Below are 21,227 nucleotides of genomic sequence, written 5' to 3'. Positions count from 1 at the left end.
ATAGTACTTCCAAGTGTGATATTGAAATAGATTTCAGGTCGTTGCACATCTATTACCTTGAAGTAGTTGTTAATGCTACACACATTCTAATCAATTACCAGCAAGGCATCAAGGCCAATTACATTTTTGGTGACTTTCTTTGAGATACTTTCTAGCAGAAGTCAATCTTAGTATCTCTTCTGCTTCTTTAATGGTCCCAGCAATCATTCATTTTAGTTACGAACAAAGGATAAGACCACCAACATTTCAGTTTCTGAACCAGTTCTGACCTGGTTTACTTTTATGTACATTTCTCCTATACTTGCTAATTAAAAGTAACGCTGTTGTGCATTTAATTCTATAGTGATGAGGGGTAATGAGTATGCAGTTAGTACAGTAACCAAAAAAAAAAATCACACTCAAGTTCCAAGAACAAGCATGAGCATTTTTTTTTAATGTTATGTCAGCATGTAGTGCAAGGACAGTTTGTTTGTGATACTAACATCACAGGAGGCTCAGCTGTAGTTGCTATGGTTATAACTGGCACTCATCAGTGCTGACAGCATGTGCACAGCTGCGTTTCTTTTTAACTGACAGCCGCTTGCGAGCAAGTTAGTGGAGTGGCTGTTTCAGGTTTGTGAAGTACATACTTGAGATAGCAATCATTTATCACTATTACTGGCAATTTAAATAGAATAAAATATTTAAGAAAAATTTATACTGCAGTTTGGATGCTTCCAGAAAGGTTGAAGTATCATGTTTTGGGCAACACATAATAAAAAGGATATAGAAGCCATGAAAAAGGTGAAATGTAGATTCACTAGGAGGAAGCCAGGGATGAAAGAATATAGTTATAATTAAAGATTAATTAATTTTTTTTTTTTTTTTTTAAATAAATACCAGGGCTATATATATACTAGTGGAGGCAAAATATTTAAGGACGTCCGATCTAATTTGCGTGCTCAAAATTATGAAAGCTTAAGGGGGCAAATAGTGAAATGTTATTTCCACTGGTCAATGAATCAGGAACAATGGGCATACATTTAGGATTAGTACTAGAAGCATAAAAGGAAAGGCTGAAGAATTGTTTTTCTAACAAAGGGTTATTTATCACAAATAGTTATTGAAGCCGAGAAGGAATTAAACATTTAAAAGATATGGAGGTGAAAGATACTGAAGGAATTAGAGTGATTAGCTCTGATGGGGGAACTAGCACCAGTACATGCACAATGGACCAAATAGTCGCCTCCTGTGCCGAAATTTCAATTCCAAGTTAAAAGTAGCTTTCTATACACATCTCCAAAGCTATATAATACCAAGAAAATCTTTAAGAAATGTAATGCAACAATATTGCTTTAGTCACTCCATATATTCCTATAACCACTTGGATACAAAAATTGCTGTAAATTCATCTCACCTGGATTGCCTTGTTGAGCCACACCATTCTTCTGCTGGACCACTGTTATGCGGACTGCGTTCGGTTGAAAGATCACTAGAAACTGGATCAGCATTCCTTCGCCTAAGTTTTGCCGGCGGCTCCGTCTGACTATCACTCAAACTTGCTTCATCATTAACAACATCCTGCTGCAAAAAATAATAGTTTTACTTTAAAAAAAATGTTTAGAGAATGACAAACTTTAATGGGGGCGGGGGAAAAAGAAAATGACCAAATTAAAAATAATCTACCCCTATCTATTGAACAAGTATTTTCTTCCTCACAGCCAATATGTTCACATTAGACATCACAGTACAAGAATACTTCTAGTATAAACATGTGGTTCAAGTTAAGATCTTCACATATCTTAACTGACCAATGATTCTAAGTCAGCTCCGTCCATGGGAGTCGTTAAAATTTCCTTTCCAAAAACGTCTCTTCACATTTTGCCAGTAGATGGCAAGTGCAATTCTCGGTGAAGAAACAAAATTATATGGGAGCAAAAAACCGAAATGGGAAATCTGTGTTGAATGGAATAGTCAAGGAGCAAAATGATTATGAAAAATAATTGAAATGATCATCCCATACAAAACAGAAGTTTAAAAAAGGCAATCAAACTACAGGAAACTCTCGATTTACTGGCACCTAAATAACCGGAAATCTGTGTTAACCGGCAAAATTCAGGAGTAGGTTCAGATAAGTTTTACTTCATATTAGTGGCCGTTCCTGGATCTGTGGCTGTGTAATCGGGGTTCCTGCACTTGTTGCTAAGCAACAGGGACGCTTGGTCTGTGGCCGGGGTTCCTGCAGCTGTTGCTAAGCAACAGGGAAGCCTGGATTTGTTGCTGTGTACGGAGCTCTTGTCCCTTTTAACTATACCTCTCTGTAATCCGAACTTTTTGATAAACCGGCGTCCCGTCGGTGCCGGATAAAAAAAAGTTTCCTGTAGTGAGAATACAAATCGCAGAGTTAATATACTGTACATGGTTACATCCCAGATAGAGAACTGTGTGGCAATGTTGGTCACATCATAGGAATAGAATCTTCATTGCTTTCTGTTTCCCTTCTCATGTTTGACCTTCTCTTGCTTTTTCCTCCCCTTCCCCTACTTGCTTAAAACCTGTTACATCTCTAACTTTTTCCAGTTCTGATGAAATGTCATCGACCTGAAATGTTAACTCTGTTTCTCTCGCGTTCGCTCTCCACAGATGCTGCCTGACCGACTGAATATTTCCAGCATTTTCTGCTTTTATTTCAGATTTCCAGCATCCACAGTATTTTGCTTTCGTACAGGAACCATATTACTGCTTGAGTGGGCACAACGTAGGGCAAAAAAATGGAACCAGGTCCTGTGAATTTAAGTTACATGAAAAGATCAGGAAGATGGTTTATCAGTAAAGAGGCTTTGAGATAATTGATAAAAGTTTTCAAATTATGAAGGGGATAAAGTTGATAGAGAAACTCTTCACACCAGTGATGGGCTCAAAAACTAAACATTAAAAACAGGAATGTTAAAAGTAAGAGGACAAGTTAGGCAGAACTGTGCCACAAAAAGGATGAAAGACCTATGAAAATACAAGTCACCAATAAAAGCCATTGAAGTAAATACAGGAAACTGTGTGTTATCCGGAGGCTAACTGTCCGGAATGCTCGAGCCACTGGCAAAAATCAGGTGCCGTTTGTTAGTTTTTTTTTCTTCTTGTTGCTTTTTTCCTCAACAGTCAAGCTCTGCAAGGTCTGCTGAAGCTGTTGCTAAGCTACAGAGACGCTTGGACTGTTTAGAAGCGGTTAGGGTTTGTTGACAGATACGGAGCTCAAAAGCTTCCGTATCTTTCAACATTAGCGCTGGAGTATCCGGCAGTTTTGAGGGAACGGCAACAGCTCGGTGCCGTTGGTGCTGGATAGCACAAAGTTTCCTGTAGTATAAATGAGTTCAAGTACGAACTAGCTGGGATTCAGGAGCAAAAGGAACAGAGCAATATGGTGAGGAAGCAGGAAGGTGGGGTTGAGAGCAATACAAAAGATAAGGCAGGCTTGTTGAGCCAAATGACCTTTCCCAGTTTCTAAATTTTCCTAGTGTACTATCTTAACTTAGCATTGAAAAATGAAGCCTCTAATTTGGAGCAGAGACTTACACCGAGTGATGGATGCAGTTTTCAGTATTGTACCACCCCCTTATTGCAATATGACTTATTTAGAAGTAGACAAGGGGAATTGATCACAAGCCACTTAACAACTGAAGGAATTCATCTAGCCCTCTTCTAAGCTACTAACAACTGGTTCACTACCACAAAGAATAAATCCCCCCTTCCCCACACAACTACTCCAGACCACTTGGAATAAAGAAAGCAGCCTCACAGTCAAACAGGTTCCCCCTTTCTTTTTCCGTAGTCAGTCATTCTTCACACCTACACTTGCTATCCCTGTTCCTCCACCAAGTGTTTGTTATCACTTTGCTGCCCCATTGCCAACTCCCTCCAAAGCAGACTGCAGGGACAGCAATATTTCTGCCTGGAATGCTGCTGCCATCCCAAGCAACGGCACAGGACCATGCACACAGTGACAGGGGATAGCACATCTAAACAAACAATAAAACCACGTAAATGCAAATTATGGGTTCTGGCCAGCTAAAATGGATTTCAACACTTTCAAAACTTCATCAGCTGCTGATTGTTTTAAAAGTCACTGCTCAAATCTATAAAAATTAATTTCTCTTTTATGGGGCTTACCTTTTAAGGTGGCTACTGCCTTTACAACCCATGACTTTAACAACAACAACTTGCATTTATATAGCACCTTTAACATAGTAAAATGTCCCAAGGCACTTCCTGTTCCCATCATGGCTACATTCAATAGAGAGTCCCTATAGTATGCACCTGTATTATTTCAATTAAGCCTGACATTCGTCCAGGCCAACATTTATTCCTCAACCAACACCACCAAAACAGATCATCAGGTCATTGTTCTCCGTGCCGTTTGTAGGATCTTGCTCTGAGCAAATTACCTGCAGGCGCAGTGAACTTCTAGTACGTTCCACTCAAATTGCCCTCGGACAGTACTGGTAGATGAAAATTGGGGATATTCTTTCCAGCTGTGGCTTCAAACCACCAATTCCTTTCTTCTGCCTTGTGGAAGATGCTTTCCTAGTACAATACAACCCTATCTACAAGGCAGGTGTAAAGACGACATTCTGATTTAAAAAGGACTCTAAACTCTGGACTCTCTGTATGATCCAACAGAGTGTGGGGAGTCTCAAATAGAAATTATGAAGTAGCCTTGATTTTTTTTTAAGAAACCAAGATGAATGTCAATCACCAAGGTGGAAAAGAGAAATAAAATTATGTAAATCGGGATGTGGTGATTAGCTGGTACCTAGATTGGGTTTTGAAAGCCTGAATGTAATAGAAGGAATAATAGGCTGAAGGAAACAAGGAGTTTATATCATCCAAAATAATGAATTAGACTGGCAAAGGATACTTTAACATCTCCACCCAAACCATTAATCCCATTTTTTTCCTTTCATATGCTGGCATAGCTGCCCTCCATTTTCTGTATTTAAAGTGGCGATTTCCAGCATTCACAGTCCTGTCTGCTTGGTCATGAGACTAATTCAAATCTGTGTTTCTACCCAAATATACCATGATATAGAGCAATGTTACTCACCAATTCTTTGTTATCAGCCACAATTCCAATCAATGTCATATCAAGGGTTACTCCAAGGAATAATTTGCAATTGCTGCACCACAGAGAAACTAAAGAGGGAAAGTTACAAAATTCCAGAAGAGTCACTATCCGAGAGTTGAGCAGGCTATAAACAGAGGCCCGAAGTCACATGGAGCAGAGTCATACTGAGGGCCATGTGTGAAAAAGTGGGTAGCAATATTGTGAGTACCACTGCTAAAATGTATTAGCTACCAACACTAATGCTCTATTCTGGAAAAGAAGAACACACAAGCTTGCAATTATAAGCAGCCAATTTGCATAAAGCAAGGTCCCACAAACAGCAATGCGATAAATGACTAATTAAACTGTTTTTAAATTATGTTAGTTGAGGGATAAATGTTTGCCAGAACACCAGAGAACTCCCCTGCTTTTTAGTTGGAGGGCAGAACTAAATGTTGTTGGAACAATTTTTTCTCTCCCTGTTGGTTGGGCACAAACTTGAGGCAGAAATGTTTTAACCTGAGCTGAGTTTTAGAATCACATTTGCAGATGTGTTCATTTTGTGTTTGTCCCACAAGTTGTGCCCAAAAATCCACAGGTCCAACAGAGGCGCAGATCAATTACAGCAGGCCCAGGAATTTTGGTGGGACCTAGAAACGCTGAGTTTCCACTCACAATCCAAGTGGCAGTTCCTGAAAGGTTTTTCAAGAGTAGTTGCAGCAATTGTTTGGAGATAAGGAAGATGCTCCTTGGTGTGAATGCATTAGCTGCCTTCATTGAACAGACCTACCATTTTGTTGGTGGAAGTGCCAGAATTTGGAGAGAGCGTGAGTGGGGTAGACGTGACCAGCTTTAACTTAAAACAAATTACACTGTGATTCACAGATTTAAGATTTACCAGTGTACTGCTGTGCTATGTGGTGTGTACAAATATCAGACCCCTGTGCCTGTTCTTGGAAACCATATTTTTGCATACTGCAAACATTAAAAAAATAAAGTATGTAATGATTTTTATTTCCAGTAGAAAATAAATCTCAACAGATTCAAAAGACCAATATAGGGCAGAACTTACTGCGGACAATAATAAATGAAAACTTAATGTGTACATATAACATTCTTCGGTTTTGTTATTTTAACAAGAAGGTATTAACTCATTTATTTTAACTTTACCCTGCAAAGTTATAATACAAAGCCTGCACTTCTGCTTCCATCATTTTTAAAATGTCTCAACCCTTCCAGGAAAAAAATCTCTATTTGATTTGAAAGGCAAAATTATAGTAGGCTCCAAAATGCTGGATAATATAAAATACAAAATGTCAAAAATTAAAACTTTGTGGCAGGGAGATAGATCCCCATAAAAAATAAATCTCCCACCTCCAAAACTTCCTTCAGGACCACTCCTGCAAACTGCACTTTGATCCAATTTAGGATTTTTTTGCTAAGATAAAAGCAATCACATTTTGGAAAAATCTGCAGCTGAAATGATGACTGCCCATCTCCCACGGCAATTTTAATGCCACCTCATGTCTTTACATATCATGAGACCTGTATGCAGGTCATTTTTGACCTGATAGTTTCTCCGGGGCTGTGCCAGCTTTTGTTTGTTTTCTAGGTTGGCATGTATACAACAGCCAAGTACTTAATTACTTATTCCAGACTAGACAATCATGTAATTTGACATTTTCTCACACAAACTAGTTTGGGAAGATACTAGGGAGATCAGAATCTGGTGGGATTGGTGTGAATTCCTGTGTAACACAACGGCTAGAGATTACTACTAGCCTCCAACCAGATACCTTCAGCATAACTATTGTTCCATTAACAGAACCCAGGTTCAAATATCAACACAAAAATTAAAATAAATATAGGATGATCCCCTGGCCCTTTTAACAGTGCAGAATCACTTTATGAAGTAGTTTTATATATCCAGATTTCAGTGTCCCCACTATTAAGCTCACCCTGCTTACATTATAGGAAGTACAAAAAATATGGCTGTCATCAGGCTAAAGCCCTCCCACTGTGCAGTTAGTGAAAGTTTCACCATCAATCCTCAATATGTAGCTGCCCATGACTCAGAGGAAGTTACTGAAGCTTAAAAAAGGCTTGAGGAAAAAAAATGGAATCTTCTCATAAAGGACCTGGGGAAAAAGTTTTAATTTTTCTCCAAAAGATATTCTCTGGTATCTCTTACACAAAAAAGTAGTAGCTCTGTACTGGTAAACTCAAGACTAGCAGCAGTTTTTTTTTTTTTTTTTTACACTGGTGACAACACCAAAACCAGGATTTCAATTTTCTCAATATGCATGTCTCCAAGATATCAGAGCAATTACATCAACATATTTAGTGTGAATTTGACATTGATTGAAGCAGTTGCACCAGTAGATCTGCGCTAGAAAAGTGGTATTAATATAGCTACCTTCATCTGTGCGCAGTGTTGGGAGAATCTACCAAATGTATTGGCTTGTTAAACAGAGTCGCAACGGGAATTTGGCGACAGTGGGAATTTGGTGCAGAGGGGGAGTGAGGTGCTAAATAACTTAAACCAAGGTACAACAGTAAATAACCACACCGGAGGAAAAAGAAAAAGTGATGTCCTAATCACCACACAGAGGGGGGTTGCAGAACCTGAGGAAATTAAGGGAAGTACAGGTAGACTACCCTTTATCCGAACTTCCGAAAACTGAAACCCTCTAAAAACCGAAGGTTTTTTCGTTCAGCGTAAGTCGTGCGCACGACATGACCAGAGTGGCGCACGACTTACGCTGAGCAGGGCAGAGGGTCACAGAGTTCCCTCCTGGGTAGGAGATTGCAGGCCAAGCCGGGCAGTGTGAAGGAGGTATACCGGGAGAGTGAACCCAACAATACAGCGGCCCGTCAGATAGCTGCAGCGGCCTGTCCGATATTCTTTTCTCCACCCCCCCCGACCGACCCCCACCCTTTCGGATAAGGGATAGTGTATCCTTTATCCGCACTTCCGAAAACCGAAATCCTCTGAAAACTGAAAGTGTTTTCGTTCAGCGTAAGTCGTGCGCGCGACCCCAACCCCCACCCCCCCCGCCGAGCCCCACCCCCCGACCCCCTGCCAACCCCCACCCCCGACAAATTTCCCAGTCTTATAAAATACCTTCCGAAATCCGAAATTTTCCGAAAACCGAAACACGGCTGGTCCCGAGGTTTTCGGATAAAGGATAGTCTACCTGTATCTAGATTTCCCTTTGTGTGTTTAATATTTTTTGTGATTAGTGTTAAGCTTGAGTTAGTAAAGATTTAATATTAATGCAAGTGTAAGTCAAAGGAAAATGAGCCACGATTAAATTCTAACTGCATTTAAAGATGCTAATAACTGATAAATAACCAAGTAAGTAGTCACAGTAACTAATTACTAACTTAATTAAAATCAAGCTAAATCCACCTATTTAATAAATCTAGACCTCAAGTGACCAATTAGTTCAAGAAATAAATGACATAACTAAAATGAATGAATGAAGACACGGAAGTGCAAGCAGTGTGTCGGGATGGTAGTATCGGGGAGTTTGTGGACAACGAGACTGTCCCAGACTATCAAATCTGCAGAAATGTCTCTGCTCTAAACATCCGGGCTCGGGGTCGTTGAGCTGGAGTCCGAGGTAGAGAGACTCCAACACACAAGGGAGGAAGAATTATTACTGGATAATTTACTCCAGATTAACACACACCAAAGGAAAGCACAGGTGCAGGAAGGGGAGAATGTGACTGTCAGTCAGCCGGGGAAGGGGAATGTAGGACAGGTAGTGAAGGAGGTCCAGTCACTGCTTCTGTGCAACAAATACAAAGTACTCGAGATGTGAGGATAAGGAGAAAGACTGTGGGACGAACAGCCAGAATACCAACCAAGGCAGGAGCAGGAGCCTGTCCAAGGGGAAGAGGTGCAGAGTAGAAAGGTTGTAGTAGGGGATTCTATAATTGGGGGAATAGGTAGTAATCTTTGCTGTCAGGAGAGTGTGTCCCAGAGGGTGTGTTGCCTACCCAGGGCCAGGATAAAGGACAGCTAGAAATGGCTGGAAAATAATCTGGAAAGGGAATGGGAGGAACCTGTTGCTGTGCTCCATGTCAGAACCAATGACATAGGAAAAATTGGGGAAGAGGGAAGAGGTCCTGCTAAGGGAGTATCAGGAGTTAGGAGCTAAATTGAAAAGTAGGTCCTCACAACATGCAAATTGGCATAGGGACAAACAGATTAGGGAAGTCAATACATAACTAAAGGAGTGGTGGGAGAAGGATGGGTTCCATTTCATGGGACACTGGCACCAGTAGTACTGGGAAAGGAACGAGCTGTACCATTGGGACAGGCTGCACTTGAACCAGGCTGGGACCAAAGGTCCTAGAGGAAAGGATAACTAGGGCTGTGAATAAGACTTTAAACTAATAACACCTTGCAGGGGGGGGGGGGGGGGGGGGGGGGAGGGGGAGGGAGGGAGCGAGCTGCTAGAAATTACAGAAACTTAATAAAAATAATCTGGAAGAGAGTAAAGGACGAACTAAAGGAAAGAATAAGGATAACACAAATGGCCAGAGATCAGATAAAGTCATAGAACATAAAGGTAAACTAACTACTTTAAACAAAGAGAGAGGAATAATAAATAAAAACAATTTAAACTGTTGGTACAGCAATGCACGCAGTACTCAAAACAAAATGGATGAACTTGAGGCAATAATTTGTAGAGAGGATCCAGATATAGTAGGGATGATTGAAACATGGCTACTTAAACCAGATTGGCAAATAAATATTGCTGGATAGAACATTTAGGAAGGAAAGGAGAGAAGAAGGGGCGGTGGAGTAGCTGTACTAGTTAAAGATAAGATAATGGCAGTAGGAAAAATGTAACTAGCAGCAAGATAGATGCAGAATCCATATGCATTGAGTTAAAAGATAAGAAATCAATCACCCTAATATGGGTATACTGTAGACCACCCAATAGTGGAAGGGAATCGAGGAAGAAACATGTAGGCAAATCTACAAGGTGAGTGGCAGGTATAGAATAAGAGATTTCGACTACCCCCAAATAAACTGGCAGGAAGAAGTAGTGAAAGGAGAAAAATAAATCAAGTTTTTACAGTGTATACAGGACTCCTATCTCACTCAGTACATACAAAGTGTAACAAGAATCATTACTGGATTTTGTAATGGGTAATGATCCAGAACAGATACAAGAGTAGGAGAGCATCTTAGTAGTAGTGATCACAACATAGTAAGATTCAAGATTAGGATCGAGAGTGACATAAGTGGGGCAAAGACTAAGCTAATAGATTGGAAGTGCAAATGAGGGTGAAACTAAAAAAGGTAATTTGGGAGAAAATCTTGAAAACAAGAGACAGAAAAACAGTGGTAAATCTTTAAACGGGTAATTCACTAAAAGCCAAAAACAAGCAAGCTAATTATGGGGCACCATGGATGAATAAAGAACTAAAGGGAAATCAATCTAAATAAAAAGAAATACAAGTAGTACTATAGAAAATATAGGGACAGAGTGATCTCCTGGAAGAATTTCGATCGCCTAGATGGGTCGGAGAGGAATTTCCCAGATTTTTTTCTCCCAAATTGGCCATTGGGTCTTTATCTGGTTTTTCGCCTCTCCCGGGAGATCACATGGGTTCGGGTGGATGCAGAGTGATAGAAGATTTGAGGTTAGGATCAGATCAGCCATGATCTTATTGAATGGCGGAGCAGGCTCGAGGGGCCGATTGGCCGACTCTTGCTCCTATTTCTTATGTTCTTATACTAAAGGAGATGAGGACAAAAGGGTATTTGAAGAACTTTGGGGAGAAGTTAAAAAAAAACATTAAGAAGACAAAGAAATTACAAAATCAAGGAATATAAAAAGAAATTAAAGTGTTCTACAGATATAAATAACACGGCCACTAAAGGATGAGCAAAATAAACTCTCAGGTGATAATGTCAATGATAAGGAAATGGGGGACATGTTGAATAATGACTTTGCATCAGTATTTACAGTAGCAGAAGAGAATAGCATGCCGTAAATTGCAAGGAAACTAATATTGAATCAGGGACTCAACAAAATTAACAAAAGAAAAATAATAATGAAGAAAATAATGGCACTAAAGAGCGACAAATCCCCAGGACCTGATGGTTCCCATCCTAGGGTTTTAAAGGAAGTAGGTGCGCACATAGCAGATGCTCTAACTATAATCTTCCAAAGTTCTCGCGATTCAGGAACCGTTCCTTTAAATTGGAAAATTGCACGTCACTCCGCTATTTAAGAATGGTGAGGGGGAATCCAGGGAATTATAGACCAGTTAGCCCAACATTTGTTGTCAGGAAATTACGAGTGTCTATAATTAAGGATAGGGTGACTGAACACCTTGAAAATTTTCAGCTGATGAGAGAGAGCCAGCATGGATTTGTAGAAGGCAGGTCATGCCTGACAACCCTGATTGAATTTTTTGAAGAGGTGACTAAAGGGCAGTGTTCTAGGCCCAACCATCTTCAGCTGCTTCATCAATGACCTTCCCTCAATCATAAGGTCAGAAGTGGGGATGTTTGCTGATGATTGCAGAGTTCAGTTCCATTCGCAACTCCTCAGTTAATGAGGCAGTCTATGCCCGCATGCAGCAAGACCTGAATGGCATTCGGGCTTGGGCTGATAAGTGGCAAGTAACACACGCGCCACACAAGTGCCAGGCAATGACTATCTCCAACAAGAGAGCGTCTAACCACTGCCCATTGACATTCAACAGCATTACCATCGCCGAATCCCCCACCATCAACATCCTGGGGGTCACCATTGACCAGAAACTTAACTGGACCAGCCACATAAATATTGTGGCAACAAGAGCAGAGCAAAAGTCAGGAGTGTGATGGAATACTTTCCACTTGCCTAAATGAGTGCAGCTCCAACAACAGTCAAGAAGCTCGACAAAGCAGCCTGCTTGATTGGCACCCCATCCATCACCTTAAACATTCACTCCCTCCACCATCGGCACACCATGGCTGCAGTGTGTACCATCTACAAGATGCACTGCAGCAACTCGTCAAGGCTTCTTCGACAGCACCTCCAAAACCTGTAACCTCTATCACCCAGAAGGACAAGGGCAGCAGGTGGATGGGAACACCATCACCTCCAAGTTCCCCTCCAAGTGACACACCATCCTGACTTGGAAATATATCGCCGTGTCAAAATCCTGGAACTCCCTCCCTAACAGCACTGAGTAACTTCACCACATGGACTGCAGCGGTTCAAGAAGGCAGCTCACCACCATCTTCTCAATGGCAATTAGGAATGGCCAATAAATGCTGGCCTTGCCAGCAACGCCCACATCCCAGGAATGAATTTTAAAAAAGTAGTGGACAGGGGATTGTCTATGGATGTTATTTATATGGACTTCCATAAGGCATTTGTTAAAGTCCCTCATAAGAGACTGTTAACTAAGGTTGAAGCCCATGGAATTAAAGACAAATTACTGACCAGGTTAGGAAATTGGCTGAGCGGCAGGAGACAAAGCGTAGGGATAATGGACATGTACTTGGCAAGATCTGGTGTCCCTCAGGGATCTGTGTTGGGGCCTCAACTATTCACCATATTTATTAACGACTTAGATGATGGGATAGAAAGTCACATATTCAAATTTGCCGATGACACAAAGATAGGTGGCATTGTAGGCAGTGTAGATAAAAGCATAAAATTACAAAGGGATATCGACAGATTAAGTGAATGGGTAAAACTGTGGCAAATGGATTTCAATGTAGGCAAATATGAGGTCATCCACTTTGGACCTAAAAAGGATAGATCAGGTTACTTTCTAAATGGTGAAAAGCCACAAACAGTGGAGGTCCAAAGAGACTTGGGGGTCCAGGTACATAGAAAAGAAAGACTTGCATTCATCATTAGAATATCATGAATAGATACAGAAAATAATCAAAAAGGTTAATGGAATGCTGGCCTTTATATCCAAGAGGACCTGAATACAAGGGAGTAGAAGTCATGCAGCAGCTATACAAAGCCCTGGTTAGACCACACCTGGAGTACTGTGAGCAGTTCTGGGCACCACACCCTAGGAAGGATATATTGGCCTTGGAGGGAATGCAGCGAAAGTTTACCAGAATGATACCCGGACCCCAGGGTTAAATTACGAGGAGAGATTACACAAATTAGGATTGTATTCCCTAGAATTTAGATGGTCATGGGGTGATTTGATCAAAATTTTCAAGATATTAAGGGGAACTGATAGAGATAAACTATTTCTGCTGGTTGGGGGGGTCTAAACTAGGGGGCATAATCTAAAAATTAAGAGCCAGACCTTTCAGGAGTGAAATTAGGAAACACTTCTACATACAAAGGGTGGTTGAAGTTTGGAACTCTTCCGCAAACAGCAAGTGATGCTAGATCAATTGTTAATTTTAAATCTGAGGGTATTAAAGGATATGGGCCAAAGGCAGGTATATGGAGTTAGGTCGCAGATCAGCCATGATCTCATTGAATGGCAGAACAGGCTCGAGGGGCTCAATGGCTTACTCCTGTTCCTATGTCAGAGAAATGGCAGAAGTATTGAATAACTACTTCACCTCCATTTTTAATTAAGGTAATAAAATAGACATGTCACTAGAGGATGAGCTTAAAAAGATTAAAGACAGCTGGGATAGAAAGACAGAAAATAATTGATAAACTAGCAAAACTAAGGCTAAAACCGCAAGTCTGGATGGTATGCACCCACGCATACTCAAGAAGACTAGTGAGGAGATAGCAGAGATAGACATAGAACAAAACCTGGGAACTATCAGTCAGCTGAACATCAGTGATAGGAAAGATACTGGAATCTATACTAAAAGTGATAGACGAGTATCTAGAGAAAATAAAAGTATCTAAAAAATAAAATAAAAAACATAGTCAGCATGGATTCCAAAAGACTATGTCATACTTAACTAACCTGATAGAATTCTTTGAAGAAGTAATGGAAAGCGAGTAGATGAGGGTAATGCAGTAGATGTCATGTACTTGGATTTTCAAAAGGCCTTTGATAAGATACCATGCAGTAGGCTCATGACAAAGGTTTGGGCATGTGGAGTCAGGGGACAAATAGCTGAATGGATAGCAAAGTGACTAAAAAATAAAAAGCAGAGAGTAGGGGCATAGGGTAGTTATGCAGAGTGGAGGAAGATAGAAAGTGGTATTCCACAAGAATCAGTGCTGGGACCACGGTTACTCATAATTTATATTCATGATTTAGACTTAGGAACATGTAACTCAGTATCAAAATGTGTAGATAATACCAAACTGCGTGGGTATAGCTAACACTGAGGAAGAATGCAACATAATACAAGACATTAGAAAACTTGCAGGCTGGGCAGTGAAGTGCCAAATGAACTTTAACATAGATAAATGTGAGGTGATGCACTTTGGTAGGAAAAATAGAAATATCACCTACAGGTCAGCAAAGCAATTAAAAATGCTAGCAAAGCACTGGGATTTTTTCTAGGGGTATAGAATTCAAAAGTAGTGAAGTTATTTTAAACTTGTATAGGACACTGGTCAGGTCATGCTGTACTTTGCAGAGTTCTGGTCTCCATACTATAAAAAAGGACATAGAAGCACTAGAGAAAATACAAAAACGACTTCCAAGGATGGTACCAGAACTAAGATTACAGCTATCGGGAAAGATTGAACAGGTTGGGGCTTTTTTCTTTAGAAAAAAGATAAGATTTGGAGGTGACCTGATAGAGGTCTTTTAAATTATGAATGAGTTGGGCAGGGTCGATATGGAGAGAATGTTTCCACTTCTGGGAGAATCCAAAGCTAGGGGCCATAAATACAAGATAGTTACTAATAAATCCAATAGGGAAAGAGATATTTATTTACTCAGAGTGGTTACAATATGGAACTCGCTACCACAGAAAGTGGTTGAGGCAAATAGTTTAGATGCTTTCAAAAGGAAATTAGACATGAGAAAAAAGGAAATTGAAAGACATGTGGACAGGCCGAGATGAGGTAGATAGAATGGGAGGAGACTAGCGTAGAGTATAAACACCAGCAGACTAGTTGGGCCGAATGGACTGTTTCTGTGTTGTATATTCGATGTAATTGTATGTAATGCATTTGACAGCATCAATTAATACACATAAAAAGGACAGAAACACTATGCAGTTCAACAAAACTAACTTCTAATCCAACTTGAAATACACAAGCCATATTCATAAATCTAACATTTTAAAAGAACCAACAGCATCCAGAAAAGCTCAGCTATTATCACACTGTCTCCAAAAAATTGGTTGGATGAACAAAACTGAAGTCATATAGTTATTCAACCATAAGAAAAGTATCAGTGTTACAACAGACCCTAAAGGCTTTACAGGAGAAAGGACACTGCATATGTTCATGGATGCATATTCCGTAAGTTTTACAAAGAAGTTCTATGTTCACTTTCAGAGTTCAAAGGAGGCCAACATTTCTCTACCCTCCTCTTTCCCCCCCCCCCGGTGTCACTTCAAGCCAACAACTGCAAGTTCATAACTAAACAATAAAAGGAACTTCCAAATATATAGCACCATATCTCTCAAATGTCTTAAAGCACATCTCATGCAATGAATTACTTTGAAATGCATCACTGATGTTATATAGGAAAATACACCAATTATTTTGCTCGTAACAATGTCTCACAAAAACAATTGAGACGAATAATCAATTAAACTCGTGCCAGGGTAAAAGAAGCTCAAGTACCAGTTTGGCTCAGAAACGTAAAGCAGAACAAGTAACTGTGTTTGACAAAAATCAGTAGGATCGCACTTCCTACTGACAGAACCATCCATGTGTCTAGGTGTTGAGTATACTAGAAAAGAAACCAGTGGGTAGTCAAGGGAAAATCCCAAGTGTATAAAATGTGAAGAAAGTTTCTACCACCAAGCCGCCGCCCTCCACCCCTCCCCCCCCAAAAAAAACAATTTTCTCTCCTACAATGTTCTGCAATACAGGTGAGCAGGCACAATGACCTTCTGTAACTTTACCCAAGTGAGCACTCTTCATGTGTAAGCCTGGTTAGTAAACATTGGCAGGCTTTTAAGAGAGATTCAGTACTGCCAAGCCTGATTCAATCTTTACCAACATCCATACACGAGTAGTTTTACCAGGGGCAACTGGATTAACAATGAATACTGAGAACCAACTGCAGTGCACTCACTGCCATCTAATTTCACCACAGACCAGGAATTGAAGCTAGAACCTCACATGGGTCAGTAGCATGATTCAGTATCCAAGTAATGGACCACTCATTTTATATTTTGCAGTCCACAACAGTATTTTGAATAACATTTCCATTTCCCATCTGGGATCATTTATCAAGAAATATCACTAGAATAAAGTCAATAAAATAGCAGTTTCAATATGGGCAAAAACTGTCATATTGCACTCAAGTATCCATAATCCAACAGTGCACACAATTTGAAATAAGCCAGTTATCTAACCCAACAATTAAATCAGAATTAGATTTGGGTGTATGCTTATATTCTGTCACTTTTTCCAATCAAAAATGACATCCTTTGTGACTGTGAAAGGTAAACTATCCCTCCTCGTCCTTCGACTTGTCTGCAGCCTTTGACACAGTTGACCACTCCATCCTTCTCCAATGCCTCTTCACCATCGCCCAGCTTGGTGGGACTGCATTCGCCTGGTTCCATTCTATCTATCTAATCGTAGCCAGAAATTCACCTGCAACGGCTTCTCTTCCCGCTCCCACATCATTACCTCTGGTGTCCCCCAAGGATCTATCCTTGGCCGTCTCCTTATTTCTCATCTACCTGCTGCCCCTTGGTGACATCATCCGAAAACACAATGTCAGTTTCCACATGTACACCGACGACACCCAGCTCTACCTCACTACCACTTCTCTCGATTCTTCCACGGTCTCTAAAAATGGTCACACTGCTCGTCTGACATCCAGTTCTGGATGAGCAGAAATTTTCTCCAATTATATATTGGGAAGACCAAAGCCATTTTCGGTCCCCGCCACAAACTCTGTTCCCTAGCCACTGACTCAGTTCAGTTCAGTTCAGTTCAAATGCTTTATTGGCATGAAAGTTTACAGAGAACCATATTGCCAAAGCTTACATAGCAAAAAGGTACAGTTTTCCAACATTCTGTAGGTGTCAATCGATTTGACATTTGTTGGGTATATACAATATTACTTTTAAACAATATTAATTTTAAACAGTCTTTCTACTTCATTTGGTACGTTCAATATTAATTTTAAACAGTCTTACTTTTAAACAGTCCTCAGGTTGTGACATGTTGTTACATATTTAGCCCCAAGGTATGGTCTGTCCATCTCTCTCCCTAAACATCTGTCTGAGGCGGAACCACACTGTTCGCAACCTTGGTGTCACATTTGATCCTGAAATAAGCTACCGACCGCCTATTTCCAGCTCTATAACATCGCCTGTCTCCGCCCTTGCCTCAGCTCATCCATGCCTTGGTTACCTCTAGACTTGACTATTCCAATGCACTACTGGCTGGCCTCCCACATTCTATCTACGTAAACTTGAGGTAATCCAAAACTCGGCTGCCCGTGTCCTAACTCGCACCAAGTCCCGTTCACCCATCACCCCTGTGCTCGCTGACCTACATTGGCTCCTGGTTAAGCAACACCTCGATTTCAAAGTTCTCATCCTTGTTTTCAAATCCCTCCATGGCCTCGCCCCTCCCCATCTCAGTAATCTCCTTCAGCCCCACAACGCTCCGCCCCCCCCAACCCCCGAGATACCTGCGCTCCTCTAAATTCTGCCCTCTTGTGCATCTCTGATTATAATCGCTCAACCATTGATGGCCGTGCCTTCTGTTGCCTAGGCCCTAAGCTCTGAAATTCCTTGCCTAAACCTCGCTACCTCTCTTTCTTCCTTTAAGACGCTCCTTAAAACCTACCTCTTTGATCAAGCTTTTGGTCACCTGCCCTAATTTCTCCTTGTGGGGCTCGGTATCAAATTTTTGTCTTATAACACTCCTGTGCAGCGCCTTGGGATATTTTACTACTTTAGAAGGTGTTATATAAATACAAGTTGATGTTGTAATATGAAAAATTGTGTATTATCTGAAATTGAGGACTATAGCACTAATGAGCATGAAGATCAATTCAGCTGTATGGAAAATTGTACCTTTTCTCTTCTACACTGTTTTTGCAATGTTTTTTTTTTTATAAAAGTACCCTGAAGGCACTTTTTACATTCTAAAACACAAGAAAACCTGCAAAATTTGAGGGAAGGAGTGAAAGATGCGAACACAAAGAACAAAAGGGAAGGTTTATAAAAATTTTGCAGGTTTTCATGTAACATACTGTGGTTCATCCTATCTCCTCTGTGTGCAATGTATATTTATACTATACAAACTAGTGAATCACCCACGTCCTTGCTCACAGTTATTTATGTCTTTTAACTTTGTTTTAACAGGACAAAATAGGAAGACTCAAACCATCAGTGGTGGGAGGACTGAATTGCAGATGATACACTGTTATTTATTTAAATAGATGCAAATGTTACCATACTTAAGGCATTGCTAATGTAACAAAAACATTACTAATCGTAACAAGAGGACATCGAATAGCAAACAGGAGTCCAAAAGAATTTTATATATAAACAAACATAGTGAATAATAAGTCAATAGATATTGGGTTTTTTTAAGGATAGGAGTGATATCTAATGGCATTGGGGTGAATTAGTTAATAAAGGCAAGTACTGGGAATGGAACTGATAGAAATTCAAGTTGGGGAGATTTATTAAATGAATAGATGTAGGCATTGCCATTTATTTATTTTAAGATTGGTGGCACCAGCTGTTTGTTTATTTCCAAGCCAGATAGCCGGGAGAAAACAGAAGAGTGTAAAAATTACGTGGAAAGATAAAAGTTAGGAATAATTAAGTTAACAAAATCTTAATTTCTGGATCAAAATTGGAAAGCATGTCAAACAGCTTCTTCCAGTAGAGATAGCACAAGTGTAATAGTGCTGCCAATGGTGAAAGTAGTGAAAGATAATTACATACAAGTAATGGTGAATTTCACAGGTGTGACAAATTAAAATTAATGTAATTGAGCATTACTTTAGGTGTAATTTTAGGCTTTACTAAGTGTCAACAGTTTTGCAAAGTGTGACAATCCTGACATGGGAAGTGCTATACAGCAAAAGCATGAAACTTAAATTTAATAATACTAGCAGGTTTCCCACTGCTCACAGCAAATGAAGTTTGCTAAGCACAGGAATGTTAAGTCAGTGTTCCTGGAAATACTACCTGGCATAACAGCATTAGAGGCAGCCGTGGGACCTGTGAGCACTGGGAAGGCAGTACTGGACATGGTTCTTGCAATATTTGTGGGGCCCAGGTTCTCCAGGAACAATGGTGCAGGTCCCGGGATATGGAATCTCTGGGAGGGGGATTCTGGGAACTCAGGGCACTGGGGAGGAAAGTCTCAGGGCCTCGGTGCAACAGGGTGGGTTTAGCATCAGTGAGCACTGGGAATGTGGTCAATGAATTGTGAGCACCTAGAGGAAACCTGGTATCTGGGAATGAGGGCAAATTTGGGCAAGGTGGTCCAGATGTATAGTAGGACTGAGGAGAGGATTAGGCATCTGGAATCTGGCAGTATTGAGGGAGCAGGGTGTAACAGCCTTGATGGGGAGATGGGTCCAGGAGAATGGTACTCAAACTGCCCTATTGGCCCTGCTCTTTCCCTATGGCCCCCTCCACCACCCACCCTAATGAGTTGCCACATCTGCAGCCCCTCTTGCAATCTCAGGTATGGGCCTGTCTTTTATGTTCCTGACTTAAAGCACTTGTGTAAATTTCTGCTTCTTAAAATCACTGGGACCAAAATCGTGGGCTGGGGACATACAACTCTTCATATGTGCCACGAGCAAAGAAACGGAAAATTTAGTGCACTATTATGAAGTCTGTCAACTTACAGTATCTTTAATAAACTTAAGGTTCCACAAACAAAAACTGCCTCACAATGCAGAAAATATCATTGTTTCTGCAATTTCCAAGTTTTTAAAATGCAAAAAAAATTCTCTAAATCTCAAAAATAGTTTAAGTGAAAATTAAATATATGCAACCAAAAGGAGGTGACTGACTTTAAAAAATCCATTCTGGATAAAATGTTCTTTTTCTTTTCTAACCAACAAATGAACAACCGTAACATGAATTGGCGCTCATGGGTTGCTGGTCTGAGATCATTCCTGCCCGCCACCCTATCTCCCTTTTGTAATTTTCCTGCCCTGCCACCCCCACCTACCCCACCCTCCCCTTTTCCCTAGCTCTGCACTTGCTTAAAAGCTATCCATCTCAAACATCTTCCAGTTCTGCTGAAAGGTCATTGACATGAAATGTTAACTTTGTTTCTCTCTCCCAACAGATGCTGCCTGACCTGCTGAGCCTTTCCAGCATTTTCTGTTTTTATTTACGCTAAATACTGCCTATCTATATATAGATATAGCATTTAGATAATAAAAGAGAAGCCAAGTTTAATTGGAAGCTTGCCAAAGTGAATATTTACACTTGGTATTACAAAAAACATTTTTTGACTTGAGTAACAGATTTATTTACAAACACAAGAACCTTTTGCCCTTGATGAAATTATTCTGGAACATCAAGTGCCAATTGCATTATTACAACATAATGGCCCAGTAATTCCGGGCACAATGCGTGAGTAAGGACGGGGTACTCACGCGTGTGCCCGGAGGAATTGCCGGTTTTCAGCATGCACAGCACATGCGCTGAAAACCGGCATTTCCAGTCCTCTGATCCAAGGGGTTAAGAGGCTGAACACGTGCACGGTATCGGGCAGCGCGTGCGACTTGGATTTCCTCTTTTTTTTTTATAAAGAGAGTTGCGCGTGTGTAAAGGCCTCCGGTATTTACGCATTGAAAAACCACACGTAAGTACTTAGTTTTACAGGTAAGTGGTCTATTATACAATTGAGAATTTTTTTTTCCCACAGGTTTGTTATTTTTAAAGAACTTACAGTAAGGTAAGTTTAGTTTTAGCCCCGATTTTTTATATAATTTTTTTTTTCAAATTTTAAAATTGTTTAAAATAGTTTTTCCAGAGTTCTTTATGATTCATTTAGGTAGTGCAATGTTTTTTTTAAATTTTCTTTCAGGTTTAAGTAGTGTTTTGGGGCCA

The 21,227-nt window shown here is 40.4% G+C and overlaps 1 protein-coding gene across 3 annotated transcripts in view; it reads right to left on the bottom strand.

The window, feature by feature from the left end:
* The window catches only part of atad2b (ATPase family AAA domain containing 2B), a 191,736-nt gene that overhangs the window by 137,980 nt on the left and 32,529 nt on the right, over window positions 1-21,227 (bottom strand). The window contains exons 2-3 of one of the 3 annotated variants that reach the window (XM_085996815.1): window positions 5,078-5,166; window positions 1,397-1,563 (exon numbers count right to left, since the gene is read on the bottom strand). In XM_085996815.1, the coding sequence (XP_085852941.1) occupies window positions 1,397-1,563; window positions 5,078-5,116 (206 nt within the window). In that variant the 5' untranslated portion in view covers window positions 5,117-5,166. The remainder of the gene's footprint in view (window positions 1-1,396; window positions 1,564-5,077; window positions 5,167-21,227) is intronic. The other 2 variants (XM_085996813.1, XM_085996814.1) reach the window with 2 other exon arrangements.

Source organism: Somniosus microcephalus, chromosome 9, assembly GCF_052327205.1.
Source record: "Somniosus microcephalus isolate GS21.2 chromosome 9, FLI_Smic_1.0, whole genome shotgun sequence".
NCBI lineage: Eukaryota > Metazoa > Chordata > Chondrichthyes > Squaliformes > Somniosidae > Somniosus > Somniosus microcephalus.
The sequence above is the reverse complement of the archived record's forward strand: the minus strand, read 5'-3'. Positions and strand labels throughout refer to the sequence as shown.